A 26,965-nucleotide genomic window follows, 5' to 3' on the forward strand; every position below is an offset into this window, starting at 1 on the left:
ATAACAGCTCCAACAATAAGAACAAAGTACCAAACAGGAATGTTTCTGGCTCAAAACCATTCTTCAACCAACAACAACAGCAACGACACAAAAAATAAAAAATAATAAAATAATAAAATATGAATATATAACAGCTCCAACAATAAGAACAAAGTACTTAACAGGAATGTTTCTGGCTCAAAACCCTTCTTCAGCCAAAAACAAAGAAACAATAAAAAACATAAATACATTTCTAAAAAAAAAAAAGCAAAAACAAAAACAAAAACCAACAGTTCATCGACTTTTGCACTGTAGGAAATCATATATTTTTTCCACTATAACGAAAAGAATGGGGTCCCGATAACTCAGTTGGTAGAGCACTCGCTTCGCACGCAAAGGGATCGAGGTCGATCCAATGTGCAGTGGAGATTTTTTTTTCTTCTGACGCTTGTTAGGCATCCATCCAGCAATGATAGGTGGCTCAGTCTATTTGATTTGGCGGAAAGTACTTTGCGATAGATAGCGTCCTATCCAAAGGATATCAAGCAATTGCTATTGCCCGATTCACGCTATAGAATCCGGGATAAACTCCGGCTCCATGGGCTATGAAGAGAGATAAGGAAGAGAAATTGCCCCTAAATTTCATAGTTGTGGCTACAAATTCAATTTCCTGAAACTTGTTCGTCCAGACATAATACAGTTTTGAGACGATTCGTCACATATATGATATGTAATCGTAGCTCGTCTGATATGTGGCAACCTTTTGTTTAACACCAATGCTTGTGTTCAATGATGAAACTGAAGGCCTTGATGATGGTGGTGATGATGTGGTGGTGAGAGTACTTATAAGAATGAAAGGGCTATCAGGCGCTATATGTAATGGATGAAATGGAATTATAGTTCCATCTGTCCTGTTTGGGGATAACAGAAACAATGTGAAGCGTAATGAGCATTGTGATCCCTTAAATAGCCTATAATATGTTAATTTACTTGTTAAAATAAATAAAATAAAAGCTCAAGAATAAAATATTTACGATATCTTAATTGTATGAAGTAAACAAGAGAAACACCCGGAAGTTCTTGCAAACATTGCGGGAAAATCGACTTCCGTGCAGGGTTGCCAGTTTGGCATTTTAAATGCCAGATTCCAAAAATCTGGCATTTTTGAAAACCGTTTGGCATTAGAAAAATCATTTGGCATTTGGCATTTTCATTTGGCATTTTCTTTCTTGTATATTATACTTCAAATGACACCTTTTCTTATAAAAAAATTACCCAACAGGAATTTAGTATAATTCAAAAAAAAAAAAAAGAAAAAAAAGAAAAGAAAACACGCAAGCCACAGGATATGATAGTAAATTGTCTATCAAAAGTGAGTAGTTTTCTTAGTGGGGATGGGAGTCAACAGACTTTGGCATTTTTTTGAGTGTTTTGGCATTTTTTGAGTCTTCCCCTGGCATTTTGTTGAAAAATAATCTGGCAACCCTGCTTCCGTGGCTAATAACAAAGTGTAAATTTTGACAAATATAAATCAATCAATTTTATTTTTCTATCTCAATTTCTTAGCATCTGACTTAAATGTAAAACATTTAACTATGCCGGAGGTATCCATCGAAGATATTTCAGATCAGTTCGCTGAGTTTGGTGCCGAGTTCGACGATGATCAGCTGGTGAAACGTAAGGTTCTTTACTTTCACTTTCTTCTTCTTGCCAAGTTGCCTGAAGTCTGAAGCGAAGTCTATTAAAAAAAAAAGTCATTTAGCAGTAGCAGACTATTATTTTTGTTTTTCCTAACTCACTCTCAGTTTCTTAGAAGTTTCTCAAAATGACACCCATTCATTAAGGCCACTTCAATGTGAATATGCCTTCACTAAATATAAAAAAGAAAGGAAAGATAAATCATTTTTTTGCAAAGATCTGCCTCTTCTTAACCTTAGTTAGGGATTAGAGGGTACATACATTACATTGCTCTAAGACCTACATGTTTCAACTTTCTTTACCACTGTTTTATTCTTCACAACTTTTATAATTAGTTATTATTTTTATGTTCACTAAAAAGTACCTGACCTATCTAAAACGCTTTTACTTTTAAGAATTAGAAGGTATTAATTAAGGGTCAGGCAGATAGGAATAGGACTTCAGCAGTTTTACAGCAAACCTAAAGTAGAGGACCCTAATCCACCCACCAACCCCACCCCTCAACTTCAGTGGCTAAAGATACTATTTTACCTGGTGAAACGTAATGTTTGCAATATCTAAACGGATGGGAAACACAGTAGGTCAGTAAGTAATAATAGCGTTGGCTGGAGTTGTAAACAATGACAACAGACACAGTAAATTATTTTTGACGTTAGAAAAATCACGCCAATGTATTAAAAAAGAAAAAATGAAAATTATCTTAAATAGTAATATTTATTGGACATTGCAACTAATTGAAAGTCCATAATGGCTAAAAGATTAGGTATTATAATACAAGTGCTGGTAAACTACGGAACTCCTCCCATTTTTTGCTGAATTTGCACAAAATCACTGATGTTCATAAGTTTACAGTTGAAGTTAAACTTTTTTGGTTTGCCTTTTACATGCGACATTGATTTTACTGGACATTTCCATACATTAAAGCATTTTAGTATATAATACTATATTATGATTTAAATTGACATTTTCTGAAATTTTAGAGTTTCATCCTTTTTTATGATCTTTCGGGTTGTTGTTGTATCGTGTCATTACTTTGGTACATTCATTTCCTTTTTTCTATGGTGGATTTTTTGTTTTTTTTCATTCATATATTTGTATTTCTTTACATTCACAGTGAAAGAATACTGTCAGTCATACAATATAGATGCAAGCTGCATTGTGCATGAATGGATGGCTTTTTCCTCTACAAAGAAAGTGTTTGAGTCATGGGAATCATTGGAAGCTTTTAATAGAGAGGTAAAATCTTTTTTGGGTATATTTTTGCAAGACGTGACATCATTTGAAATTGGAAGTGAATAGCTCAAAACAGATTTTCACATTGACATGCCAATGTTTTTTTTTTTCATATAGTAAATGTGCGGCTATGTGGTCTATTTGTATGACACTCATTTTCGGATCGGAAGGTCCTGAGTTTGAGCCTCGCTCGGCGCATAGTTGAGTCCTTGGAAAAAGGCTCTATACTCACATTCTCTCACTGTACTCAGTGTAAAACGAGTACCGGGTCGTTAACAGCATTTTCTCTGTCATGTCTCGTTATACATGTTGCTGTTGGTCAGGGCCCCCTTATAAAGCGCGTTGAGCATTTTAATATGAATAACCACAATTTACCTCCGGCAAATAACAGTGAGACAAAAATCAATCAAGGCCAAGCTGCTTTGCCATTTGAGGCCATGTTGATTACCTGAAATCAGTTGTTTGTCAAAAGTTGTTTAAGTTTTTAACTTGGACTATGAATGAGCTTCTATCATTTCATTGTTTTTCATCTCTGATCTTTTCACTCTTTTTCGCTTTACTTCTTCACTCACTTTTTACAGTTTCCAATGTTGAATTCTTTCAAACAGCTGTATCATTATGTATTTGCAGTGGTTGCCAAAGAAGGTAAAGAAAATAAGTTCAACACCAAAAAGTGCAAGGAAACCCACGCCGAAAACATCAAGAAATTGGTTGGTATATCTTTTTTTGCTCACAATCCTTGATTTATAAGTTGCGCTTTTATTTCATTTACTTTATTCTTCTTTATTAATATATTTTATAACGCTTATTTATCCATTATTGTAATTCGCGTTTGTAAAACAATTTCGGCATGGATGAGTAAAGTTAATTTTTTAATTTTAAAATATATAATGCAATTGCTAACTTGTTTCCATTTTTTTTAGTGTTTGGGCTGTTATATGCAGTTTTTTACAGTACACATGTGTGTTCAATACAAAGAGCACATGCAAATCATGAAATCCACATTTATTGATTAATCCATTTGCAGTAATTTCAATTATTTTTTTTTTTAGTGTTGCAAGGGCTAATTATAAATCTGAATTTTGTACTATTTGATATCAATGTTGACATGTCAGAACTTATCTTAACTTTATTTTTATTTGTTGGTTGACATTTCTTGTTTTTTCTCTCTTGGTATTACTTTTCATATCCCTGTAATTTTATAGGGACGATCAAGATGAAGATAAAAAAAATGTGTATTTTTGGTGACATTCAAGATATCTATTTCTCATAAATAATTGATGTAATTATTATTTGGTCTAACTTTTATCTCCTTTTTTTCTTTTCTTTCCAATCCCAGTTTGGATAGCGAAGATGATGCCAATATTAGTATTCTATCGAACTATGATACCCCAAACTCACAGGTTAGATGAATTTGATTCTTTATAAACCTCCTACTCTTCCACTCCTTTATTTTTATTCTTATTTATTTTTTCATGTTTATTCTTGTATTCCCATTTTAAAAAAGTGTTTTTGAAAATCTTTATTGAATGATAATATGTAGGCTTATGATCGTTGCCTTTATTGTTTATTTACTGTCTCTGGCCTAATAATGTCCCATTGCATTTGATTAGTCAAGAATTGCCAAATTATTTTATTAATATTCGCTTTTTTAATGTTGCAATTATAGGGGGGGGGGGTAGTTCCATATCATTGCATGTAAAAAAAATATGCATAATGCATACCTCCAAGTACCGCGATAAAATCGGTTTTACTCCTATTATTTTCTCCTTTTTGAGAACCCCTTCATAATTTGGAAAACTCCGATTATTTTTTTTTTCATTCATCATGTCTTGACCGAAAGAAAGTTTTTAAAAATGTGAAACTGATTTTTCATATTGGTGAGTGCAACTTTTAAAATTTTGTGGTACTAGGTAATACTCATTTAGGGATGCTGGGCAACTTACATTAAAAGTATCGGATATATAGTGAAAATGAACGTTTTTAAAATAAAATTTAGGTTTACCCCTCTATCTTTTTCCCCATACTCCTCTTTTTTTTAGTTTGACTCCTATTTTTTTTTTCATCATAGGTTGGCAGGTATGATAATGATTGTCTATCCTGATTTCAAATACATTGATTTCTATATTCTATAATGTTAGATCATCAAAAATCTTATGTTTTATTATATTTTCATCAAAAGAATCAATTGTAAAAATACCAGCATATTAGACTGGAAGATCACATCTGAAGGGGATGGTGTTATTACTAGCACATGGGATTTGTTTCTATAAAAGTATAAATTGAATATGTTTTTTGTTTTTTGAAAGTCTGTAAATGTCTGTATTATTTTATTGATTTATAAAAAAAGAATGATCAAATCAAGACATTTATTATCATTATTCTTTTGCTTGGTTGTGAACTACATCTCAGCTATATCGTGCATGTTTAATTTAAAGGGATCAAAGTGGGATTTACGGGTAGTGATCATTTAAGGTAGTAGTCCTTTACTTTACAACCGCTGTTTAGCTCTCTCGAGTTCACCCTCATTGAAAATTGAACAAATTTGTTCGATTTTTCATGCATATGAACTCGAGATAGTTAAACAAGTTTCCATAGCATGAAACGGAGAATACCTATTACTTTATACCCTTTAGATGTGATGCTAGTCTATGGCAAGGACTTTCGGCCAGATCTAACAGACACCGCTACCCACTCCTTGCTGGGGACAGAAAAATATCTCAGTCGACTGAGCTATCTGGATCCCCGTTGATAATTAAGCAGTTGAAATAGTAGTAAGTCCTTTATTGTGTTAAAGTTAGTATTAAAAGTGTATTTTTCTTTCCAGTTAACAAATGGTCTGTCGAAGCGTCAAGTGACTCCGGAAAATTCCAGTCTGGCACAGAAAAGGTTCATCAACTCCAATGGAATTTCAACACCTGTCGGAGCGGTCACGCCAGATATGCTTTCTCCTGGATGGTATAGTCTTGGCTTTCAATTGTGTTTTTTTTTTTAATCTGTGAAAGTTAGCTGTGCATTTTCAATAATTGTTATTGTCCCTTCTTCTTCTTCTTTTTTTTTTATTATCATCACTATCATTGTTATTATTATTATTATTATTATTATTATTATTATTATTATTATTATTATTATTACAACTACTACAACTACTACTTTTATGTCATAAAACAGAGCATGTTTGAGTACTTTTCCAAATAGGTGACCATTGTTTCCATGAATTCCATGATAATTTTTAAAAAGTACCCCCGGGTATTCAAAAAGAAACAAATATTTGTCCACGTTATTTCTCATATTTAGAATATAGAATGTGGAGAGAGAGAAAATTGAAAACTGTGTATTAATTACTATTTGGTTTCTTTAGAAGAATATTGATTGTGTGCACAGTTTAAAGGAATAATTTACTTTGCTTTCTCTGCTTGCCATGATGATCAGTATTTAAAAAATTATGATGTAAGGTCGAGGTCTGAATTTATGATAGTTCAGAATAGGAAACTATGGGTTTCAGTAATACGAAGTAAAAAAAAAAAAAATGATATCAGTCGGTAAAAGAAAAGTAAAATTCCACCTTCTTTCAATTTCTGACTTCATCAATTCTGCTTTTTGTTTCTGACATAATGCACATCTATGCAGCTATGTGGTCTAGTGGTTTGACACTCGCTTTCGGATTGGAAGGTACTGGGTTTGAGTCTTGCTCAGCGCATAGTTGAGTCCATGGAAAACGCTCTTTACTCATATTCTCTCACCGTACTTGGGTGTAAAATGAGTAAATGGTCGTTAACAGCATTGTCTCTGTAAAAAAAAAATTGTAATATTGTCTAATATGAGTCTCTGGGTGGGGATCCTGACCTCCCATAGCGAGCTGGGAGGTACATACTGTGTCTTCTATTCCCCTATGTCTGTTTTTCAACTTGCTTTCTGCCTTTGTCTTGGAATGAGATTACTTGGTTTTGTCCTGGTGCTGGCCAGATGCCCTGGCTGAGAGGGAACAGTCAAATGTATAGTTTGTTTTGGGAGATGATTTTTTTTCCGTTGTAAATCATCTCTCTGTTATGTACTGTATTATGTTTTGTTTACATATTTTATATGATTTGTAAATATTTGAGTGTTTTCCTCTTAGTGGGGACCTGTGCTTGTGACTGGATTCACCTTTTAGGTGATCTTAAACTAAGTACTTCGATAGTATGCTCTTGGAATCTACATCTGTTCTCTATTTGATCCAATTCTCCTTTGTCTTACTTTTTCTTGGGTGCTTTAATTGTAATTCTAGAACTTATTACTATCCCATTTTCTTCCTATTTATTGGCGCTGATATGACCTTAATGTGTTGCAAGCGCCGTAAAACCCTTAAAAACAAACAAAATTTAATATGAGTATTGTCTCGTTCTACATGTTACGTGTTGCTGTTGGTCAGGGAGCCTTTGTAAAGCGCTCTGAGAACATTTAATGGATATTGCGCTGAATAAAAGCTCGCATTATTATTATCCAGGGATGAAAATCTTCCGCCTTAATGGTAGTTGATCTCCGCCCATCCCCATCTCAATTCCTCCTTTTTCAAATTTTTTTTGATAACAGTGATTTTGAGAATCTCTCAGAAATTTTTCGCTGAATTTGCCATGTCAAACATTTTCCTCAAAACCACAAAATCACCATTATGTCTTATGTCATATTTTGACACCTGTGCTCAGTCTCGTGGAATTTGGTGACGTTCCCGTTTTTATGATGTCGGGCCTGACAGAATGGCACCAGATGTCTTAATTGACACAGAAGACCAGTGGTGTTCTTTGATTAGCTAGTTGATGGTTGAAGGGGAAGGGAAGGGACAAATGGGTCTGGATTTTTTTTCTGTTGTAGGTGCCTATTGCCTTTTTAATCTCTCTCTCTCACTCTCTCTTCTTTTTTCCTCTTTCCCTTTGCCTTTCTTTCTATTTCTCTTTTCTTCTTTTTTTTTAATATAGAATTCATAAGATCAATACATAAATTATTCTAGAAGTCTTTCCCCCCCCACACACACACACACACTCACCAAAACCACTACATCAACATCTCTACCACCACTACTACTATAAAAGTAACACCACATCATCATTCCTACCACAACTACTACAACAACCAACACACAATCATCTCTAAGACTACTACTACTACAATCACCACCACATCATCATCCCTCCCACCACTACCACACCATCCCTACCACCACCTACTACAACCACCACCACACCATCATCCCTAGCACCACTACTACTACAAATAACACATCATCCCTACCACCACTACTACTACAACTACCACCACATCACCATTCCTACCACAACTACCACTACAACCACCACCACATCGACCCTACTACCACTACTACAACCACCACCACATCATCATCCCTACCACCACTACTACTACAACCACCACAACATCATCCCTGCCACCACTACATAATCATTCCACCCACAGCTACTACAATCACTACCACATCATCCCTACCACCGCTACTACTACAACCACCACCACACAATCATCCATATGACCACTACTACTACAATCACTATCACATCATCCCTACCACCACTACTACTACAACCACCACCACATCATCATCCCTACTACAACCACCAAATGTTGTAATTACACTTTCAACTTTTGAAATTCCACAGAGTCGTGTCAGAAATTGCTGCGAGACAAATTTTGGATCACATCTCAGTTAATTTTAGTGAAATTCAGATTTATAGGCTATGGTTGAATGGATGGGTCATGATTTTCACGATGAAAAATTTCCTCCTTTTTTGTGACCAGTCATTCTCACCCCTGCTATTATCTTGTGACAAATTTGTTGTTTTTACTGATTCAGGGGTGTTATTGTATTCAACTTGTATAACATATGTTTATCACTATAATCATAGTTCTTACTTTTTCATGTGGAATTTCAGTGCTGTCAAATCTGGCAAATATTCTTCTCGTACAAACGCTGGAAGTGTTGTGGCTAAATTTGGCAATACAGATAATGTCAGCTGGAAAGGAGAAAGCTGTCCGTGTCGTGTTAACGTCGTCAGACAAGGCTTAAGTAGCAGAAAGAAATACATGTTTCAAAAACAGTCTGATAAAATTCAAGGTGAGAATGGTATTTGAGTTACAGGATTGTCAATTGTACTTGTAGCATGACATCTGAATTTAACGACGTCAGTTATTATTGCAGTGCTGCCAACCTTCTGTGAAAAATGCACATTCTTATGAATTTCTGTTCAATGTACGCTGTTTGCTTAGGATTGTACAAATTATTAGATTTCTATTATTTAAGCATTTTTAACAAACATGCACTCTTTGTATGCTTAAAATACTTTAATCTGTTTCTTGACCCATAAGTTCATATCTGGCTGGGTCATATCAGATTAATACATTGATTCTGGAAGTATCGACTATAATATCATTGCTGGTATGGTCTAATTGCCTATCATTAGAATTAGCACTAATTCTCATTTTGTTCAGGATTTTACCCATTTTTCAAAATCTTACTTTTTTTTGCTCTCTATTGTACATATTTACGCGGGCTAGGGTTGGCAGCACTGATATAAGACGTCAATTTTGTCTCAATGAACTCATTAAAACCTCTGTTAATTAAGATTCTGTGAAATACAGTACTCATCACATCATTGTGCAGTTTGTTTCAATTTTTTTTTCTTCAAAATTATTTTCATAATTAAATTTTTGTTTTGTTTTGGTAGGGTTTTTTATTTCAATATTGTAGTTTCATATGAGAACTTATTTATATTAACTTTAATGCATTTCAAATAAAGTTACACAATGTTCCATATATATTTATTTCTCTTCTCTTTTTGTCTTCCCTTCTCCCTCCATTCCCGCTAACCCCTCGACAACACTCACAAAATCCATAAACAAAAAATGGCCAGTTTTAAATGATGCCATATTGGACCATTGTGAACATCTACAGACTTCTCACAACATTGAAGAATTTTCCAATGCTGCTATATCATCACAGGTATACTTGTCAATCATGTGGGGATTAGATTCCGCTATTTAGAAATATATATATATAAACAAGAATAAAACAATTGCAAGTTTGTTATCAACAGCTTTTCTAGTGAATATGTGATAATTTTGCTGAACTCGGATTTTCTTGTAATTGTCTTTTGTCTTTCATATTTCTGTGATTATTTTATTTTAAAAATTTCAATTATGTATCTTCCCCGTTTCTGTCAATAATTTATTGGAGAATCATTAACAAACTTTAATTAATTTTTTTCTTACCACATCAGGGTTCAGTTACAGTAGCTGGTCGTATTTGCTGCGATGCTATTGGACGTTTGAATGGTCAATCTGTTATTCTTGAAGGGGCGCATGAACATTCCAATGGTAGATGCGTCAAAGTGGATCTCTCACAGATCGACCAGTACAGTTTGTTTCCTGGCCAGGTATGTATTGGTAGATGAATAAGAGCTTTCTTAGTTTAGAAGAAGCAATCTTGATTGAAACCTATTTCAAGTAAATTGATATCTGAAGAGTTTATCAAACTTAGTCAATGTATTTTTGTGGTGACTATGTAATATCACTAATTTTGTCAGTTAAGGTCATCTTAGATGTTGTAAATGATATTTCAGTCATTGACCATTTCTTTACCAGATCATTTCATTTTTCTTTTTTTGTTTGTTTTTTTGTTTTTTTGTTTTGTTTTTTTTTATCTGTAAATACATATTCTATAATATTATTTGTTTGATTTCAAAACAAATTCCTACCACAGTGAAGACAGGTACAATGCAATTAACACAGAAAGCAAAAAGCTACAGTGTTTTGGTACATACTTTAATGTTTACTGTACATTTGACAAAAGTTCTTGAAATTTACTTCAAAATCTAGAGATAAGTAGCCACAAAAAAGCGACAGGTCAGTTCTAATCAAATTTGATAATTCTTCATAAAATTCCAAGTTTAAAACATGCTTTAAAATGATAATAAACAAATTGTCAATATACTTTTCATGCATCAAGACTTAACATATGAATTGTATGGTAATAGTCAACCAATGAAATCATTTTCATCATCTATTATGAAATCATTTTCATCATCTATTATCAATGTTGCCAATTTTCCGTATATTTACGGAATTCAGTATGTTATAAACCCTCAGTATATTTTTCAATCATCTGCTAAACAGAAAAAAGTAAGTACAAATTGTCTTTTTATTGTACTGGAGTTCAGCACTCAGAAAGGGGTTGGTTTGTGTTTGTGTAAAAGTTTAGTAAGTTTTTGCCTCTTGATTTGGCAACCCTGTATTGTTTATTATTAATTTCTTCAACTCTTCTATTCCAGGTCGTGGCTATGCAAGGTGTCAATAACACTGGAAAAGTCTTTTCAGCACAAAAATTTTACGAAGTAAGCGGGAGCTTTTAAATAATAATTATATATTTATTTATTTTGTAGCTGTTGTTTTTGTAGTGTAATTTAATTTGATTTATTGCATTTATGTAGCAGATACAAATAGATTTTTCTTTTGAAATTTTGAAACTTCCAGTGTTGTAGATAAATATTTCTAAAATATGTTTTTATTTCTTCTGTTTTGTTAAGTTAATATGTGGTTTTGATTAATAAAAACATTTTCATTTTAGTAAATATTTGACGTTTTTATATATATATTATTATAAAGATTTTTTTTCATTTAATTCCCCAGTCTATTCCTCTGCCCTTTCCCGACATAAACTGTGAAGAGGAGAATGGTAAGAAATTTATGTGGGGTGAATTTGTGAGGAGTTATTTTATTTCAATCTTTTAGATTATTGAACTCATGCACATAGCTATTGGGTCATCATTTTAAAAACCTGGAGCATTTATATAGCCGAATATCCACTTTACATGGGGTCCCTAGCCAACAGCAACACTTAACATGTAGGACAAGACATGCTGTCTGTTAGGCGATGCTACAATTTTTTTCCTGACAGAGACAACTCTGTTAAAGGCCATGTACTCATTTTGGGACTGAGTATAGTGACAATATGAGTAAAGAAGCTTTTCCAAGGACTCAACTTTGTCCTGCTCAGGATGGGACTGAAACCCAAGACCTTTATTAAGTCAAAGTTTATCAACCTGCTAGTAATCCATTACTTGTTTTTATGATATTTCTTGTTATTAAGAAATCCTTGAAAACATTTATTTTTTGATGTCATGTACTTTCTATATTGTTTTGTGTTGATGAAATTTAAAGCGCCAAGAGCTTCATTGTTGAGGATATTGTGCGCTCTATAAGAGTCTTATATATAAATCTTCCTTGAAAAAATTCTTCAAAAATATTATTCTTATTGGATTTTAGAACTGTTGTCTCTTGTTAGACATCCCTTTGTTCCATAGTGGTAGTTCTAGTCTAGTCTTTAATATGATATGTAATGATTACTCTTCTGTCTCACAGCTGGCAAGTTCAGCATGGTTGTTGCCACAGGCCCATACGCTCTGTCCGATTCTCTGGATTACTCCCCTATGTCAGATCTAATCAAGTACATCAGTCGAGATCAGCCAGATATCTGTGTTTTGGTACGATCTTGAGAACTATATCTATTTTTATATATTTTTAGACATGAACTATAATATAGCGCAATATCCACTAGACTTGCTCAAAGCTCTTTACAGGGGGTCCCTAGTCAACAGCAACACTTACCATGTAGGATGAGACATGATGCCTCTTAGGCAATATTACAATTTTTCAGACAGAGACAAAGCTGTTAACGGCCAGGTACTCATTTTACCCATTAATATGGTAAGATAGTGTGAGTAAAGAGCCTTTTCCAAGGACAAGGACTCAACTATGCGTCGCTCGGAGCAGGACTCAAACCCAGAACCTTCCAGTCTGAAGACGAGTGCATACAACAAAACCACATAGCCATCAATTTAATGCTGCAAGATTGTTCTGGCCCTGTATTAGATTTGTATTCATCTTTCATTATACATACCTCACTTTGGTTTTTGTTTTGTTTTTTTTGTTTTTGTTTTTATTTATACTGTACTGTATAATAAATTACATTTTTTATTTTAAAAGAAATTATACTGTATAATAAATATTTTTTTTTTCTCTGACATAAGAGTTTATTGAAGGTTTCAATGGCACTAAATGATTCAAAACTTACATTTTTGACATTCAAACTGTATCAAGGCACTGCCATTCTCTCTAAAGTAATAATACTGACGGCTTTAGTCAAGCTTTATATTCTCTCTGAAGAGCTGCCATATTGTTCTGTTAAAGCATAATGTATTATCAGGGATGTAAATCTTTCAGAATTATTAGGATTTCCTATTTTTCAGACATTTTCTAGCTTCCCCAAACAATTTAAATATTTCTTAATACCTCACTACCAACAACTCTTGTGATAAGAGATACTGCTGTACATATAGAGAATTTGTAGTGAATATCCATTTTCAATGTACTGAAACACTTAATTTACACTACTGTTGTGTCAGTTATGATTATACGTGTATTTAACCATTCAACTTATTTCCACGACAGCTTCCGAATTTTAATTCGGAAGTACTAAGGATTGATAGCGTTCGAATTTCCGAATTTTCCTAATTTTAATTCGGAACTAGATTCACATCTGTTGTGTAAACAAAGAGGGTTATTTTTAGTTTACCGGAAGCAAAACATGGGCTGCAGAATCGAAAGTAGAAGATGGTGGATATATATCGAGTATTCATGACTGAGTTCTGAGTTGTTGTTACACTTTCTTCCTAAGGCTCAATTGGAATGTATTTCTGTTTCTGTAAGTAATTCCTGTGTGTTGCAATTCATTTCAGTCATAATGAGTCTGAAGATACATTTCCCTTAGCTTGGTCTTTATGAGAAATTTCTTTGGGGTCTCATTTCTGGTTGAGACTGCCACGAACGTTTGACTGTGGTGGGGGAAAAAATCAAATTTGTTTGTTCTCATTGAAAGCTACACCAATAAAGTAAAGGGCTTTTAACACGATTCTAAACCTAATGTAGTATTTTAATTGTAATGTACTTCTTATTGCCTTTGTTATTAGCAGAAGGGTTTGGGGCCTGAGAAAATGATAAATATCGGGAGGTGACCATCTTTCCAATCTCAAAATTGGCCTTAGTAATGATATGGCTGTTGAAATTTGAGTACGAGTTTTTATTATTGTCAGATTCATTTAGTCATTCATTTAGTCATATTTTGACCTGAATATAATTTTGATATAAAAGTTTAGGTGTTGGATTACGTGCAGTGAAAATAAGTTAAGAATTCCAAAATTCTGATTTTTTTCAGTATCCCAAACTAATTTAACCCTGTTTAATCCATAAGGATAAGGATAATACTAAATGGGCACTGATTTAAGCATGAACAACACCAAATAATGGTATTTCCTTCTGACAAAAAAGGAGACATAAATCATTAAAATCCATCCATAAACAAAATAATTTAACTCAAAAGTCCTAAAAATGTTGTCACAATCACAAGGCCATTTATCACCTCATTCCTGGTGTGTCACTTGGAGTTTAGACTATTGAAATGAGCTCGCAGAATTTCAGAATTTTTTTCAACTTTGCATTTACATCCCTGTATTATCCCTTTTAAGGCATCAAGCACTTTTTAAATTAACGTTGTTGTTATTATATTTTATCTCCGGGATTAAGAAGATGTACAATTGCCAATCAATCCACATTAAAACTACTATACATCGACCTGTGTTGATCAGTAACCTTTAACAAGTTTAATATATAAAGGTTTTTTTGTTGTTTTTTTTTCATTTAAACAGATGGGTCCTTTCGTTGATGTGAAAAACAGTGTTATTAATGTGAGTATTTTTTATTTCTGACTGGATCTTTGAAAAATTGAATTTCAATGAATATTCTTTCCCCTGTGTATGAATCTTAAAATCAGAGATATGCCAGATAGAAGTTGTGAGTGATGTGCATTCTTTTAATTACAATTTCCAATGTTTTAACTTGCAAAAACTTTGGCTTGTCCATCCAACCTTTTAATTGTACATCTAGAATGTTTTTACTATCCAATTTTCTTCCTTTTTGCTGGTGCTGATATGACCATAACATGTTTCAATCGCCGTAAAACCCTTAAAAACATAAAAGCAAACCATCCAACCTCTTGGCAATCTGTGGATAAAGCTTCAATTTAGATAGTTAAATGTTTAGTTGAATGCAATGTTTCTTTGACTTTGTTCAGCAATTTGTTCTATTCATTGCATTCATTTGTATGGAAATGACCCTTGTATGTCCCAGGGTTATGCTTTTTTGACTAGCAAATTAAAACAAGGAACAGAAGAAAAAAATCTATATCATGATTATGTTATATGATAGTCGAAGCATACTGTTGTTTTTCGGTGATGACAATATTGTGTGTTAGAGTGTACTGATTTAGCTCTTTGAAAAGTTAGCTGCTATGTATTGTTATATGTTAAGTATATATAGGAGCCAAGGTTCAAAGGATTTGCTTGAAATTTTGTCTCAATATCAAAATCATATGGATCTGTATGTACCTCGTGTGCTTTTGAAAATACTTGCCAATTTAAATCATTACCAATACCATGCATTGATTTTACTTTAATTTTTCTTCCTTCATTTTCGACTTTTTAGAATGGGGAATTAGATGAAAGTTACGATGACCTGTTCAATAGACATATGCATCATTTGGGATCTGCTGCTAAGAGGTGAGCGACTTGACATTAACATTTTAAACTGTTTCTAGACAGGAATTATCATTGAATTATTGTGAAAATTTCTGTTACAGACGAAATACAGGGTACACGTGATTAATATTTATAGAGCCATAATGGACACCATTCTATTATCTATTAATGTTTACTTCTCTGCAGTGAAATAATATTTGTTTCTACGTGATTGATGAGTTATATTCAAGAGTCAATTTTGCATGTGAATGTAGCCTATGTGAGTGTGGGGTATATACGTGTATATGTCCAATGTACTATAATTATGTTTTTTATTGGTATCAATGGGAACCAAAATAAATTTCTATTTCTTTGGACAATGGAGTTTTAGTATTATTATTATTGTTTGACAGTTGCATTTGACATCATCATCAGATGTCGTGTATTCAAACATTATTTGATGGAATACAGCTAATCCATTCAACTTAATGTCAACAGTAATTATCCAAAACATTCCCCCCCCCCCCCACCAATAGGCTTGGTTGCAAGGTAGTAGTGGTTCCATCTTACAGAGATATACACCATTGTCATAGCGTCTACCCCCAAGCACCATTCACGATATCAGACTTTACCGCTGATGGGCTTAAGGTGAGAACGTTTTGTGAATAAAATGCTAGCTTATTTTGATTTCAAAACCATATCATTTTTTATTTGCTAATGTAAGAATCACATTTGCTGCTTATCTTTTAAAGGACAGGTTTTGTCGAATTACAGCAATCTTTATCTGTACCATAATCAAACATTAATTCATTCACATCCCAGATTTGCCCAAAGATTTTTCCCTAATTTTGTTTCTGAAATGTTGGCAAACCTTATAACAATAATAGTATAGCAAACTGGCTCTGAAATTAAGTCCTTACCCCACTAGCTAGACTGATGTGAATGCTAACAAATGAAACAAGGCTCTTTGTAGACCAAGTGGGATGGGTGCTTAGGAATAAATTCAGTATAATGGAGCCTATAAAGTCATTAATAAATGTATATTTTTGTTGACTTATTTTAAACCATTAAACTTAACCGAGATGAGGATATTATCTAAACGAGTATTGACGTTTCTGATTTTATTATTTCCAATTTTTTAAATATATTCTTTCAGCATTTTTCTTTTTAAATTAAATTTTATTATTATTATTATTATTATTATTATTATTATTATTATTATTATTATTATTATGATTATTATTATTATTATTGTTTGATATAGCACCAGTATCCACAAATAGCGCTCAGAAGTGCTTTACAGTAGTTTTTTTTTTGGTATCACACATGTTCATTCGTTCGACTACAAAATTAAACAATGCATCTCATTTACAGAAATTAGAATCTGAATTGGAATTCAAGAGCCACATCGAATTTGTCACTGATCCCTGTACATTGGAAGTCAACGGGGTTGTCATTGGCCTCACATCCACAGATATCCTCATGCATATGAGCAAATCAGAAACATCTGTGTAAGTCATAATAAACGTCTATCATCTGAAACATGAATTAAATGTCGACAGGCGGAGGTGTTGACACTTGCGGAGTCTGATCTGACCATATACATTTTTGAGGCACAATGTGAGGGCATATCAATTTGTGGGACTTTTAAAACCAGATCAATGGAAATTGTTTTATGTAATTTGATATATCTTATAGGTAAAGAAATTGAAAATCTGTTTGAAAAGAAATGAAGTGCGGCTATGTGGTCTAGTGGTATGACACTCACTTTCGGATCGGAAGGTCCTGGGTTTGAGCTTCGCTCTGTGCATAGTTGAGTCCTTGGATAAGGCTCTTTACTCACATTCTCTCCCTGTACTCAGGTGTAAAATGACTACGTGACAGATAACAGCGTTGTCTCTGTCCGGAAAAAATTGTAATATCGCCTAACAGGCGTCATGTTCCGTCCTAAATGTTACATGTTTCTGTTGGCCAGGGACCCCTTGTAAAGTGCTTTGAGCATGGTTAGTGGATATTGCGCTACATAAAAAACTCAATTTAAGATTACTTTCTTCACGTCACAAAATATCATTATTTTTTTTTCTGTGAAAGAGAGGTGAGGAGGAGGCGGACCGGAGACAGTTTTTTAATTTTAGTTTCATCGCTTGTTGACTGCCATTATATTCACTCGCTTCTTGCTTTAAAAATGCTTTTATTTTGATATTGAGTTTAACTCTTGTTGTAATTGAAATAAACTACTTGTTTCTGGTAATATTAATAATGTGTTTTCTTATGTTCACAGTGGAAGCTTTAGTGGAATGGACCGTCTGGGACGTCTAACCCAGCATATGCTTCGTCAGCACAGGTAATTTGTTCTGATTCAATCATTAACTCTCTGGAGTTCACCCTCATTGTAAATCAAACAAATTTGTTCGATTATCCGTGCATATGAACTCGAGAGAGTTAACACATCTATAATATGGTTTTGCTTTCTTTTTTCTTTTCTGAATTTAGTTTGTACCTTAAAGCTACTCATTTTGTGTCCCTGTATGGTTTTAGCACTCGTCAAAGGGTCTTATTCTTACCGTGAACAGAGGTTAAACCACTAGGCTGTGTAGCTTTGTGGTCTTGTGGTATGACTTTTGGCTTTGGATTGGTAGATCCTGGGTTCGAGACCCGCTCTGGGCAGTGTAATGTGAAGTCCTTGGAAAAGACTTTTTTACTCAATATGTCTTAAATTGCATGTTAAGTTTTGGTAACTCTTGTAAAGCGCTATGAGCACATTTAGTAGATTTTGCACTTTATGAAAGCTCAAGTTTTAAGACGACTTAACGTCATTTTTTTGCCAAGTTAATTTTGAAATAAAATTATTGGGAAATCGACATTTTTACAGGCAAGTTTGAAATATTGTAATAAGAATAGCATAAGAATATTACAACATGTAAGTTCACTGTAGGATAAAATAAATTTTATTTAAAAAGCTAGTTTTGGTCACCCTGGTGGTCTTAGACGTCCCATTATATGGTTCTGTGTGATTTTGTGCGTTGCATTGCTTGTGATGAGTAATTTGTATTTTAAATATATGTTATGGTGCATGAGAAAATCAGTCGCTTGGTGAAGAGATTCGAGCTGAGATATTGCCTATTTTAGTTCGAAGGTCAATTTTTATCAAAAATGAGTTCTTGTCATAAATGGTTAAATCAATCATTATTATACATATTCGTGAAATATTAAAGTTTAATTTCACTTCTAAATATTTTATTTTAATTATTTTTTACAGCTAGTCTAGTTGAAAAAGTATGAAATTTGAGGAAAGTCGCTCGATATCTTTCCCATTTTTAGATCTCGCGGACGGACATTAGTTTTCTAAGAATCCAGTATGCAATGCATATCAAATTAAAGGGGATTCCCCTGGCTTTCCATTGAAACCTAGTGCGCATGAATACATAAAGAATGCTGACCGTGAGAACCTCTGCGCATCCATGACTCGGGACTCGTCAATGGCCAGTCGAGTGAAGTCGAGTGACTTTGACGAATCTGGGCAGGCCTCGAAGTGGGCCGGGAAAAGCCGGGAACTTTATTTTGAAATTTCCCGACCGGGAAAATCGGTGAAAATTGTCTGGGGCCTGGAAAAAGCCGTGAGAAAAATTTAGGTGAACAACAACCCAACATGTATTCTTCCGCGTAATCATTACCCAACCTGCGAACGATCGGCTTAGAGCATGGCAGCAGCCTCTTATGGTTTCCTCACACTACTAGGCCCTATGTTATGACGATCGGCCCAATCAGCAAAGTCCGGTCTAGAGTACACAGACTATTACCATGTTTCCTGTGCATGACGTAATTATAGTGGTTTCGAGTCATCGCTGAAACACTGGAAGACGGCAATGGGATAGTTACGTCAGTTGTTGAATAAATTATCCAGGCACGGTTGATAAGTAAAAAAAGCAAATTATGTTGTAGTTACATTTGAAACAAACAAAGTATATCACTGATCTCGTCTCATTGAGATATAAAGAATGATATAAAAATCAAGAAAATCGGCCGATAAATAAAAAAGTTGCTAAAAAAATCGAAAATAAACAAAAGGAATTTTTAAAATCGAATTTATTCGTAAAACAGTTGGTTTTCAACCGATTTTTCTGAAACAAGGACCAATGTTCTTCTTTTTTCAAGCCGATTTCAACAATGTGACTTTCAAATTCCTCAGAATTATATTTTTTACTTTTAGATTTTAGCTTTTAGGCCTTCTCAAAAAGGTGCCACTTGCACAACAATAGCGTAATACATCGACGGCGAGAAGCGTCTTTGTTTCGACCAGCCGGTTCGGTTAGATAGCCTGTGATTGGTCGAAAGACTTAAAGACGCTTGATTCACTCAGTCGACTCATCATTGTCGACAAGACAAGAGTGCTAGAAACACACATCCCTCCCCTCATCTTAGTAGTGTGTGTGTGAGTGTGTTTTTTTTTTTTTTTTTTTTTTTGTGTGTTTTTGACTTGGTCATGAATGCGATTGTTAGCTAAGCTAAGAAAGACGGTCGACGTCCTTAGGCTACTTTAATTAATTTTAGTGACTTGTTATTCAATTATTTGGAGATGGCAGATTAAGGTCGTTTACTCATTGTAATTTGTACTAAGTTTGTTTTGTCTGTCTCTAGATTAACTAGCTTTATTTCATTCATGTGCAATTCAATAAGTAGGCCACAAGTCTTTGGACGCTACTTTCTCTCTCATAGTAATATTCAAATGTCTTTTTCTCTCTATTGATTTCTCTTCTCTTTGTCTCTTTTCTCCCCATTTCTCTCTCTCTCTCTCTCTCTCTCTCTCTCTCTCTCTCTCTCTCCTCTCTCTCTCTCTCTCTCTCTCTCTCTCTCTCTCTCTCTCTCTCTCTGTCTCTCTCTTTTTTTAAATATTTTTTTTTGCATGTTGTAGGAGGCCTAGACTTCACAGGAATACGTCCAAGTATTAATAGCCAGAGTCAATATATTTCTTTCTCTCAGTCTCAGCCACTCTCTTTTTCACTCACATCTCCCTCTCTCTCTCTCCTCCTCTCTCTCTCTCTCTCTCTCTCTCTCTCTCTCTCTCTCTCTCTCTCTCTCTCTCTCTCTCTCTCTCTCTCTCTCTCTCTCTCTCTTTTTTTTTTTTACTTTTTTTTCCCCCACGGATGGTGTAGGCTTAGTAGATACTGGATGGCTTGTTATAGTAATATGTACTACGAGTCAATAATTTCCCCCTCTTTTCTGATTTCCTCCTCTCTCTCTCTCTCTCTCTCTCTCTCCTCTCTCTCTCTCTCTCTCTCTCTCTCTCTCTCTCTTCTCTCTCTCTCTCTCTCTCCTCTCTCTCTCTCTCTCTCTCTCTCCTCTCTCTCTCTCTCTCTCTCTCTCTCTCTCTCCTCTCTCTCTCTCTCTCTCTCTCTCTCTCTCTCTCTCTCTCTCTCTCTCTCTCTCTATTCATATATAATATATATAATATATATATATAATATATATATATATATATATATATATATAGGTAGTGGTAACTGGTCTAGAATTGATGAATATGCTTGAAAATTACTACCTTAAAATTTTCCCTAGAGCCTGGAAAAAACCAGGAAAAAACCGGGAAAAAGCAGGGAAAAATATTTTCCTGAATCACTTCTAGGCCTGTCTGGGTCACGGCAGTTTGATACACAAAACAATGCACTCACATATCGAAAAAAGCACATTTTCCCCTCCAAATGCCTTCTTTATCTTTCCCTTGATCGACTCAACATATGCGTTTAATTAATGCACTTGTATTTTCTGCAAAATTCATTAAAATTATACAATGCCATCCGTCGTCTAGTCTTTGTTTACATTCACAACCTTCACATCCGCAAACAAAAATGGCACAGAAAACAACATCAGCCGAAGCCGCTCAAGTAGCAAATATTATCAACCAGGCCACTAAAACCTGTTTTGGGGATGTTGTTCGAAGCGAGAGTGCCTCCCAAATAATACGAAAGTATTTCAGCACCAGAGATACCCTTTCTGATTCTTTGGAAGACGATGATGAGTCGAAATCCCTCGAACAAGAATGACACACAAGAGACACACACCCCCTTCTGTCTTGGATTTAATCTAAGTTTTCACATGTTTAATGATTTAATTTAAGTTCAATCTATTAGAAATGGATTATCTGTGTAACACCATCTCTCTTGGTTTTGAACATTAATAAAGAAATTATATTTGAAGAGCTTCGATTGTCATGACAAAGACTACAAGATATGAAGTGAGTAGAAAAGTGCCAGAAGACAATAGAGAATAAAAATTTTTTTCGCGGCGGTGGTGGGGTTTGAACCTGCGACCTTATTGGTACGACAACTCCGCCTGGCAGGTGAGAGCGTGGCTCTACCGTGTGAGCTATCCACGAACACTAAAATATTCGTTTCAAACCCAAAGTCATTTCTAGATCCCTCTCTCACCCACTTCTTGAGATCGCCGATTCGTTCGCCACCATCGCGAAGTAATTTTGACCAGCAGTTAAGCTTAATAGCCAATATTCTCATCACAAACATATAACATAGAAACGATTGAGACATTGAGTATGCTCCGGTGTATGGGGTGAATTTTTAATTCAGAAAAGTGAGTGGAGCAGGCACTTATGTTGGTAACAACAAGATATGAAGTGAGTAGAAAAGTGCCAGAAGACAATAGAGTATAAAAATACTCAATGTCTCAATCGTTTCTATGTTATATGTTTGTGATGAGAATATTGGCTATTAAGCTTAACTGCTGGTCAAAATTACTTCGCGATGGTGGCGAACGAATCGGCGATCTCAAGAAGTGGGTGAGAGAGGGATCTAGAAATGACTTTGGGTTTGAAACGAATATTTTAGTGTTCGTGGATAGCTCACACGGTAGAGCCACGCTCTCACCTGCCAGGCGGAGTTGTCGTACCAATAAGGTCGCAGGTTCAAACCCCACCACCGCCGCGAAAAAATTTTTTATTCTGTATTGTCTTCTGGCACTTTTCTACTCACTTCATATCTTGTTGTTACCAACATAAGTGCCTGCTCCACTCACTTTTCTGAATTAAAAATTCACCCCATACACCGGAGCATACTCAATGTCTCAATCGTTTCTATGTTATATGTTTGTGATGAGAATATTGGCTATTAAGCTTAACTGCTGGTCAAAATTACTTCGCGATGGTGGCGAACGAATCGGCGATCTCAAGAAGTGGGTGAGAGAGGGATCTAGAAATGACTTTGGGTTTGAAACGAATATTTTAGTGTTCGTGGATAGCTCACACGGTAGAGCCACGCTCTCACCTGCCAGGCGGAGTTGTCGTACCAATAAGGTCGCAGGTTCAAACCCCACCACCGCCGCGAAAAAAATTTTATTCTCTATTGTCTTCTGGCACTTTTCTACTCACTTCATATCTTGTTGTTACCAACATAAGTACATGACAAAGACTGAGACTGAGAATGAAACAAAGTGTAAACATGGCATGATACTAACTAAAGAGTGAAAATGGAAAGGCTTCGTATGGGAACAAAACAGACAATGGACGTTTCGGGTACAAACCCTTCGTCAGCACAACAATACACAAATAAACGTGGACAACAAATAAAATATAATGAAAAATAACTTGTATCGTCTGTACTCAATGGTGGTTGCAGTATGAATGAAATGTTAGCGTGGCGTGGGTAGAGGATAGGGTGCCCCAGGGGGGTGATCTAATTGATAAGCAAAGGTCAGCGTCAGGGAACAGAACTTTCCAGACTATAATGGAAGATAAAAGACATTGGTAGTAGTAGTAGTAGTAGTAGTAGGAGTACTACTACTTCATGAAAAATCACCCGATTTACTTCAAATAAAGATTAAAATGCTCAGGGGAGTATGTGCTTTCAGAAAATGCAAAAAAATGCTTATCCAAAATTTTCACCAAGCGACTGATTTTCTCATGCACATATCATATATGTATATGTATATATATATATATATATATATATATATGTATATATATATATATATATATATATATATATACACACACACACACATTTGTCATTTGTTTCATTTTTATTTCTTTTTTGTTGTTTTTGTTTTTCTATTCCAGTTACTACCCCTTGTATCCTGTTGGAGATGGAGTCAATCTTGACCTGGAGATGTGGGAGGAGACTGGAAGGATGCCAGTCACGCCCCACGTATTGCTTGTCCCATCAGATCTCAAGGCCTTTATTAAGGTATTTACTTTTAAATTTCTTCTTTCTTCCTCCATCTTCTTCCCCCCCCCCCCCCCCTCCTTTTTTTTTTTTGGTCCTCCTTCATGTATTTCTCTTTTTCCCTCCTATTTCTTCTTCTTTTTCTTCTTCTTCTTCTCTCTTTCACTTTGACTTTCTCATTAAAAGGGATACATATGTAAATATATATATCTCATAAATTTGACGTTTTCATGTTTTGCTTGTAAATGTCTACATGATTTATTTATTATCTTGCTTTCAATTTTCAGGACATTGATGGTTGCTGCTGCATAAATCCGGGCCGTCTGGCAATGGGCCAATCTGGAGGAACTTTTGGCCAAGTTATAATTGACACAAAAAAACTGAAAACAGCAAAGTCACCAGCAGCTTCTATTTCAGCGCAAATTGTCAGAGTTTGATGGATGGATGGATGAGTTGATTTCTCGTAAATATGTCGTGATTATTCATATGTTGGATAGTATGAGCATTAAAAATATTTCATGAAATAATTATTGCAGTATACCATGCATTTTTGTTTTGTATTGTATATTTGTAAAAACATATGGATACAAGTCCCAGATTATGTCTGCATCCAATACACAATTTAACATTGAAGAAAATAAAACCAGATATTCATCATTCCAATTTTCCGTCTATTCACGGAAGTTCAGTATGTTTAAACACCTAAGTATATTTTCCAATCGCCTGCTGAATGGAAAAAGTGGTGGTACATAATGTCTTTTTGCTGGAGTTCTATTCTCGGATAACAGTCAGTTGATGAATTTCTGTTAAAGTTCAGTAAATTTTTGCCTCCTGAATTGGCAACCCTGATTATATAATCAAATATAGTTCAGTCTTCAAACTTAAGGTTTTTACATAAATAAGAAGAAGAAGGTAAGAAAATGTTTGGCACAATTTACAAAATTTTTTGGTCTGTTTTTCTTTTTTTTTTTTAAAAATATTTTCTAATCGTTTACAATCTGTTGTTGAAGACCAGTTATATGTAATAAACAATTGTGATAATACTTTAAATTTTCGATTTTTTTCTCCCACATTATTATTTGTATAGGTTCTTTAAGTGTATGAAAATTTAATACATGGAATTTTGTTTTGATAGCTTGACGTTTCAAAGTTATTTTGGCTTTATGTGATGGATTTGTGTATTAGATATTGGTGGGCATCTCGATAGCTCAGTCGGTAGAGCACTCGCTTCACATGCAGGGATCAAGATCGATCCTGGGTGCAGTCGAGATTTTTTCTGACCTCTGTCCACCCAGCAGTGAATGGATAGCTGAGTGTTAAATTTTTTGCAGAGAGTGCTAGTGTCCTATCAAAAGGATAGCAAGCAATTGCTATTCTGTTTTACGCTATAGAAACCGGGATAAACTCCAGTTCCATGGGCCCAATGGCTCTGAGGGACTACTTTTATTAGAAATTGGACGAGAGTATACATCTGCTTTTTTTCAGGATTGAGTAATGCTCTATATCCATATCCATTAGTATCACTTCAAAGACTATGAATGTGACCTTGACTATGACTGTTACCCTGAGGATCTGTTTGCTGCTTTCTCACGGCGTAAAAGAAACTGGCAAGTCCCTAATACTCAACCTGTTTATCCAGACTTGTCTTAGACAGATCGAGGCACTACAACCCACACCTATCAAAAGGTCTAACCTCACCCGTCTAGAATGGGCTGCTGCACAATCACTTAGATCACATCGAGACATAGTGATTAAAGCGGCTGATAAAGGAGGGGCCATAGTTTGTTTGGGATGCTGAGCTCTATAGAGCTGAGGGCCACAGGCAATTGAGTGACCAGGTATTTTACGAGAAAGTGGCCTCGGACCCTACACTTGCCAACAACACCAGACAATTCAATCTTTGGTATCCCAAGGAGAATGACCTAGTAGAGCAGAGGTCCTTAAACACAAACCCAGTGACCTAGGTAATCCATGTTTTTACATGTTCCCTAAGATCCATAAGATCCAGGAATTGTCTGACTCCCCACCTGGAAGGGCTATTGTGTCAGCTATCTTGTGCCGCACTGAGAAGGTATCGCAGTTCCTCGATCCTGTATTCCAACGTATAGTCCTTACCCTGTCATCATATATCAAGGATACTAACCATGCTCTTTGGTGTCCTTGACGAAATTCGATTCCAGGATGAACGTCCATGGCTGATTTTCACCATGGATGTGAATGCACGGTATACATCCATACTGCATCCAGAGGGACTGTGTGCCATCAGGCATTTTGTCTATCGCCATCCCTTACCAGGCATATCCAGCAACAGCATTGTGTGGCTCACCGAACTTGTGCTCACACTCAAACACTTTTGAGTTCAATGATGTATTCTTCCATCAGATCTCAGGTGTTGCACAAAGATGTGTCCCTCATACGCTATCCTCTTCATGGGCTACGTTGAGAAAACTTTTTTCCGTCAGTACACGGGACCTGTCCCTGAGTTGTTTATTGACGACTGTTTCGGCATTACATCTTTGACCCACAGTCAGTTGAAAGAGTTCATCCTAGCAATGGACACTTTCCACCCGTCCATAGAGTACACTTAAGAGATTTCAACCTCTAATGTGAACTTTTCGGACATCAAGGCTGTATTGACCAGCACGGGAGTACGGACTCCGTTTGCGGAGACTCTGTCTGGAAGATGATGGATTTGAGCTTCAACGTGATCGCATGATCGATTTCTTTCGGGCGCGGGAATATCACGAAAGGGTTTGCATGAGGCTGGAAAGCTAGCCTCGTTTCAAGAGAAGCAGCGATGAGGTCTCGCTATGCCAGGAAGTAGGAGACATAGTGTCCCATTTTAGTCCTCATGCATCACCCCCATACAAATCAGGTTAGGGACATCCTATTGCACAATTATGGGATCATTCAGGCGGTCAAAAACACCCATAGAGTTTTCTCAGAACCCCTGTTCATAGCATACCAACAGGATCGTAACCCTTCTCCCCCTTTTCTTTTTCTGCTTGCAAGTGCGATAATTCTTACTGGTTCAGGAATGACGTAGAAGTACCAGCCAAATCCAAAACCAAGCATTGTGTGTTTTCCTTATTCTTACATAACATATCCTCTTCCTTTTCCTGGGGCTGTACAACCAGAAGTATTTTATAGACCCAATGAATATTCATATGGCCTTGCCCGAGAGAAAGCGTCCCTGCACATGCGCAATCACTTAAAAAGTGAACCTTGCAAAGCAATCATCATGTTTTTAATTCTCTTGGATTTAAA

General features: G+C 35.3%; 1 protein-coding gene across 1 annotated transcript; it reads left to right on the top strand.

Annotated features, from left to right (window-relative positions):
* Positions 1-1,466: 1,466 nt before the first annotated feature.
* Positions 1,467-24,748, top strand: LOC144975113 (DNA polymerase alpha subunit B-like). Its single transcript, XM_078918856.1, has 18 exons — positions 1,467-1,656; positions 2,792-2,913; positions 3,541-3,620; positions 4,250-4,313; positions 5,738-5,868; positions 8,835-9,016; positions 9,813-9,901; positions 10,179-10,334; positions 11,229-11,291; positions 11,587-11,632; positions 12,319-12,440; positions 14,661-14,699; positions 15,496-15,569; positions 16,064-16,175; positions 16,902-17,038; positions 17,809-17,871; positions 23,593-23,719; positions 23,986-24,748. The coding sequence occupies exons 1-18, from the start codon at positions 1,575-1,577 to the stop codon at positions 24,133-24,135; spliced, it is 1,839 nt and encodes a 612-aa protein (XP_078774982.1). The 5' UTR covers positions 1,467-1,574; the 3' UTR covers positions 24,136-24,748.
* Positions 24,749-26,965: the final 2,217 nt, after the last annotated feature.

Source organism: Berghia stephanieae, chromosome 6, assembly GCF_034508935.2.
Source record: "Berghia stephanieae isolate SIO BIC M18660-M18661 chromosome 6, UCSD_Bste_1.3, whole genome shotgun sequence".
NCBI classification, from domain to species: Eukaryota; Metazoa; Mollusca; class Gastropoda; order Nudibranchia; family Aeolidiidae; genus Berghia; species Berghia stephanieae.

Bases quoted from the DNA above. Each gene is read 5' to 3' on its own strand.
- LOC144975113 (XM_078918856.1), top strand. From the start codon at position 1,575: ATGCCGGAGGTATCCATCGAAGATATTTCAGATCAGTTCGCTGAGTTT. The intron at 14,700-15,495 runs GTGAGTATTTTT...TCGACTTTTTAG, and splicing joins TGAAAAACAGTGTTATTAAT to AATGGGGAATTAGATGAAAG. The intron at 16,176-16,901 runs GTGAGAACGTTT...TCTCATTTACAG, and splicing joins TTACCGCTGATGGGCTTAAG to AAATTAGAATCTGAATTGGA.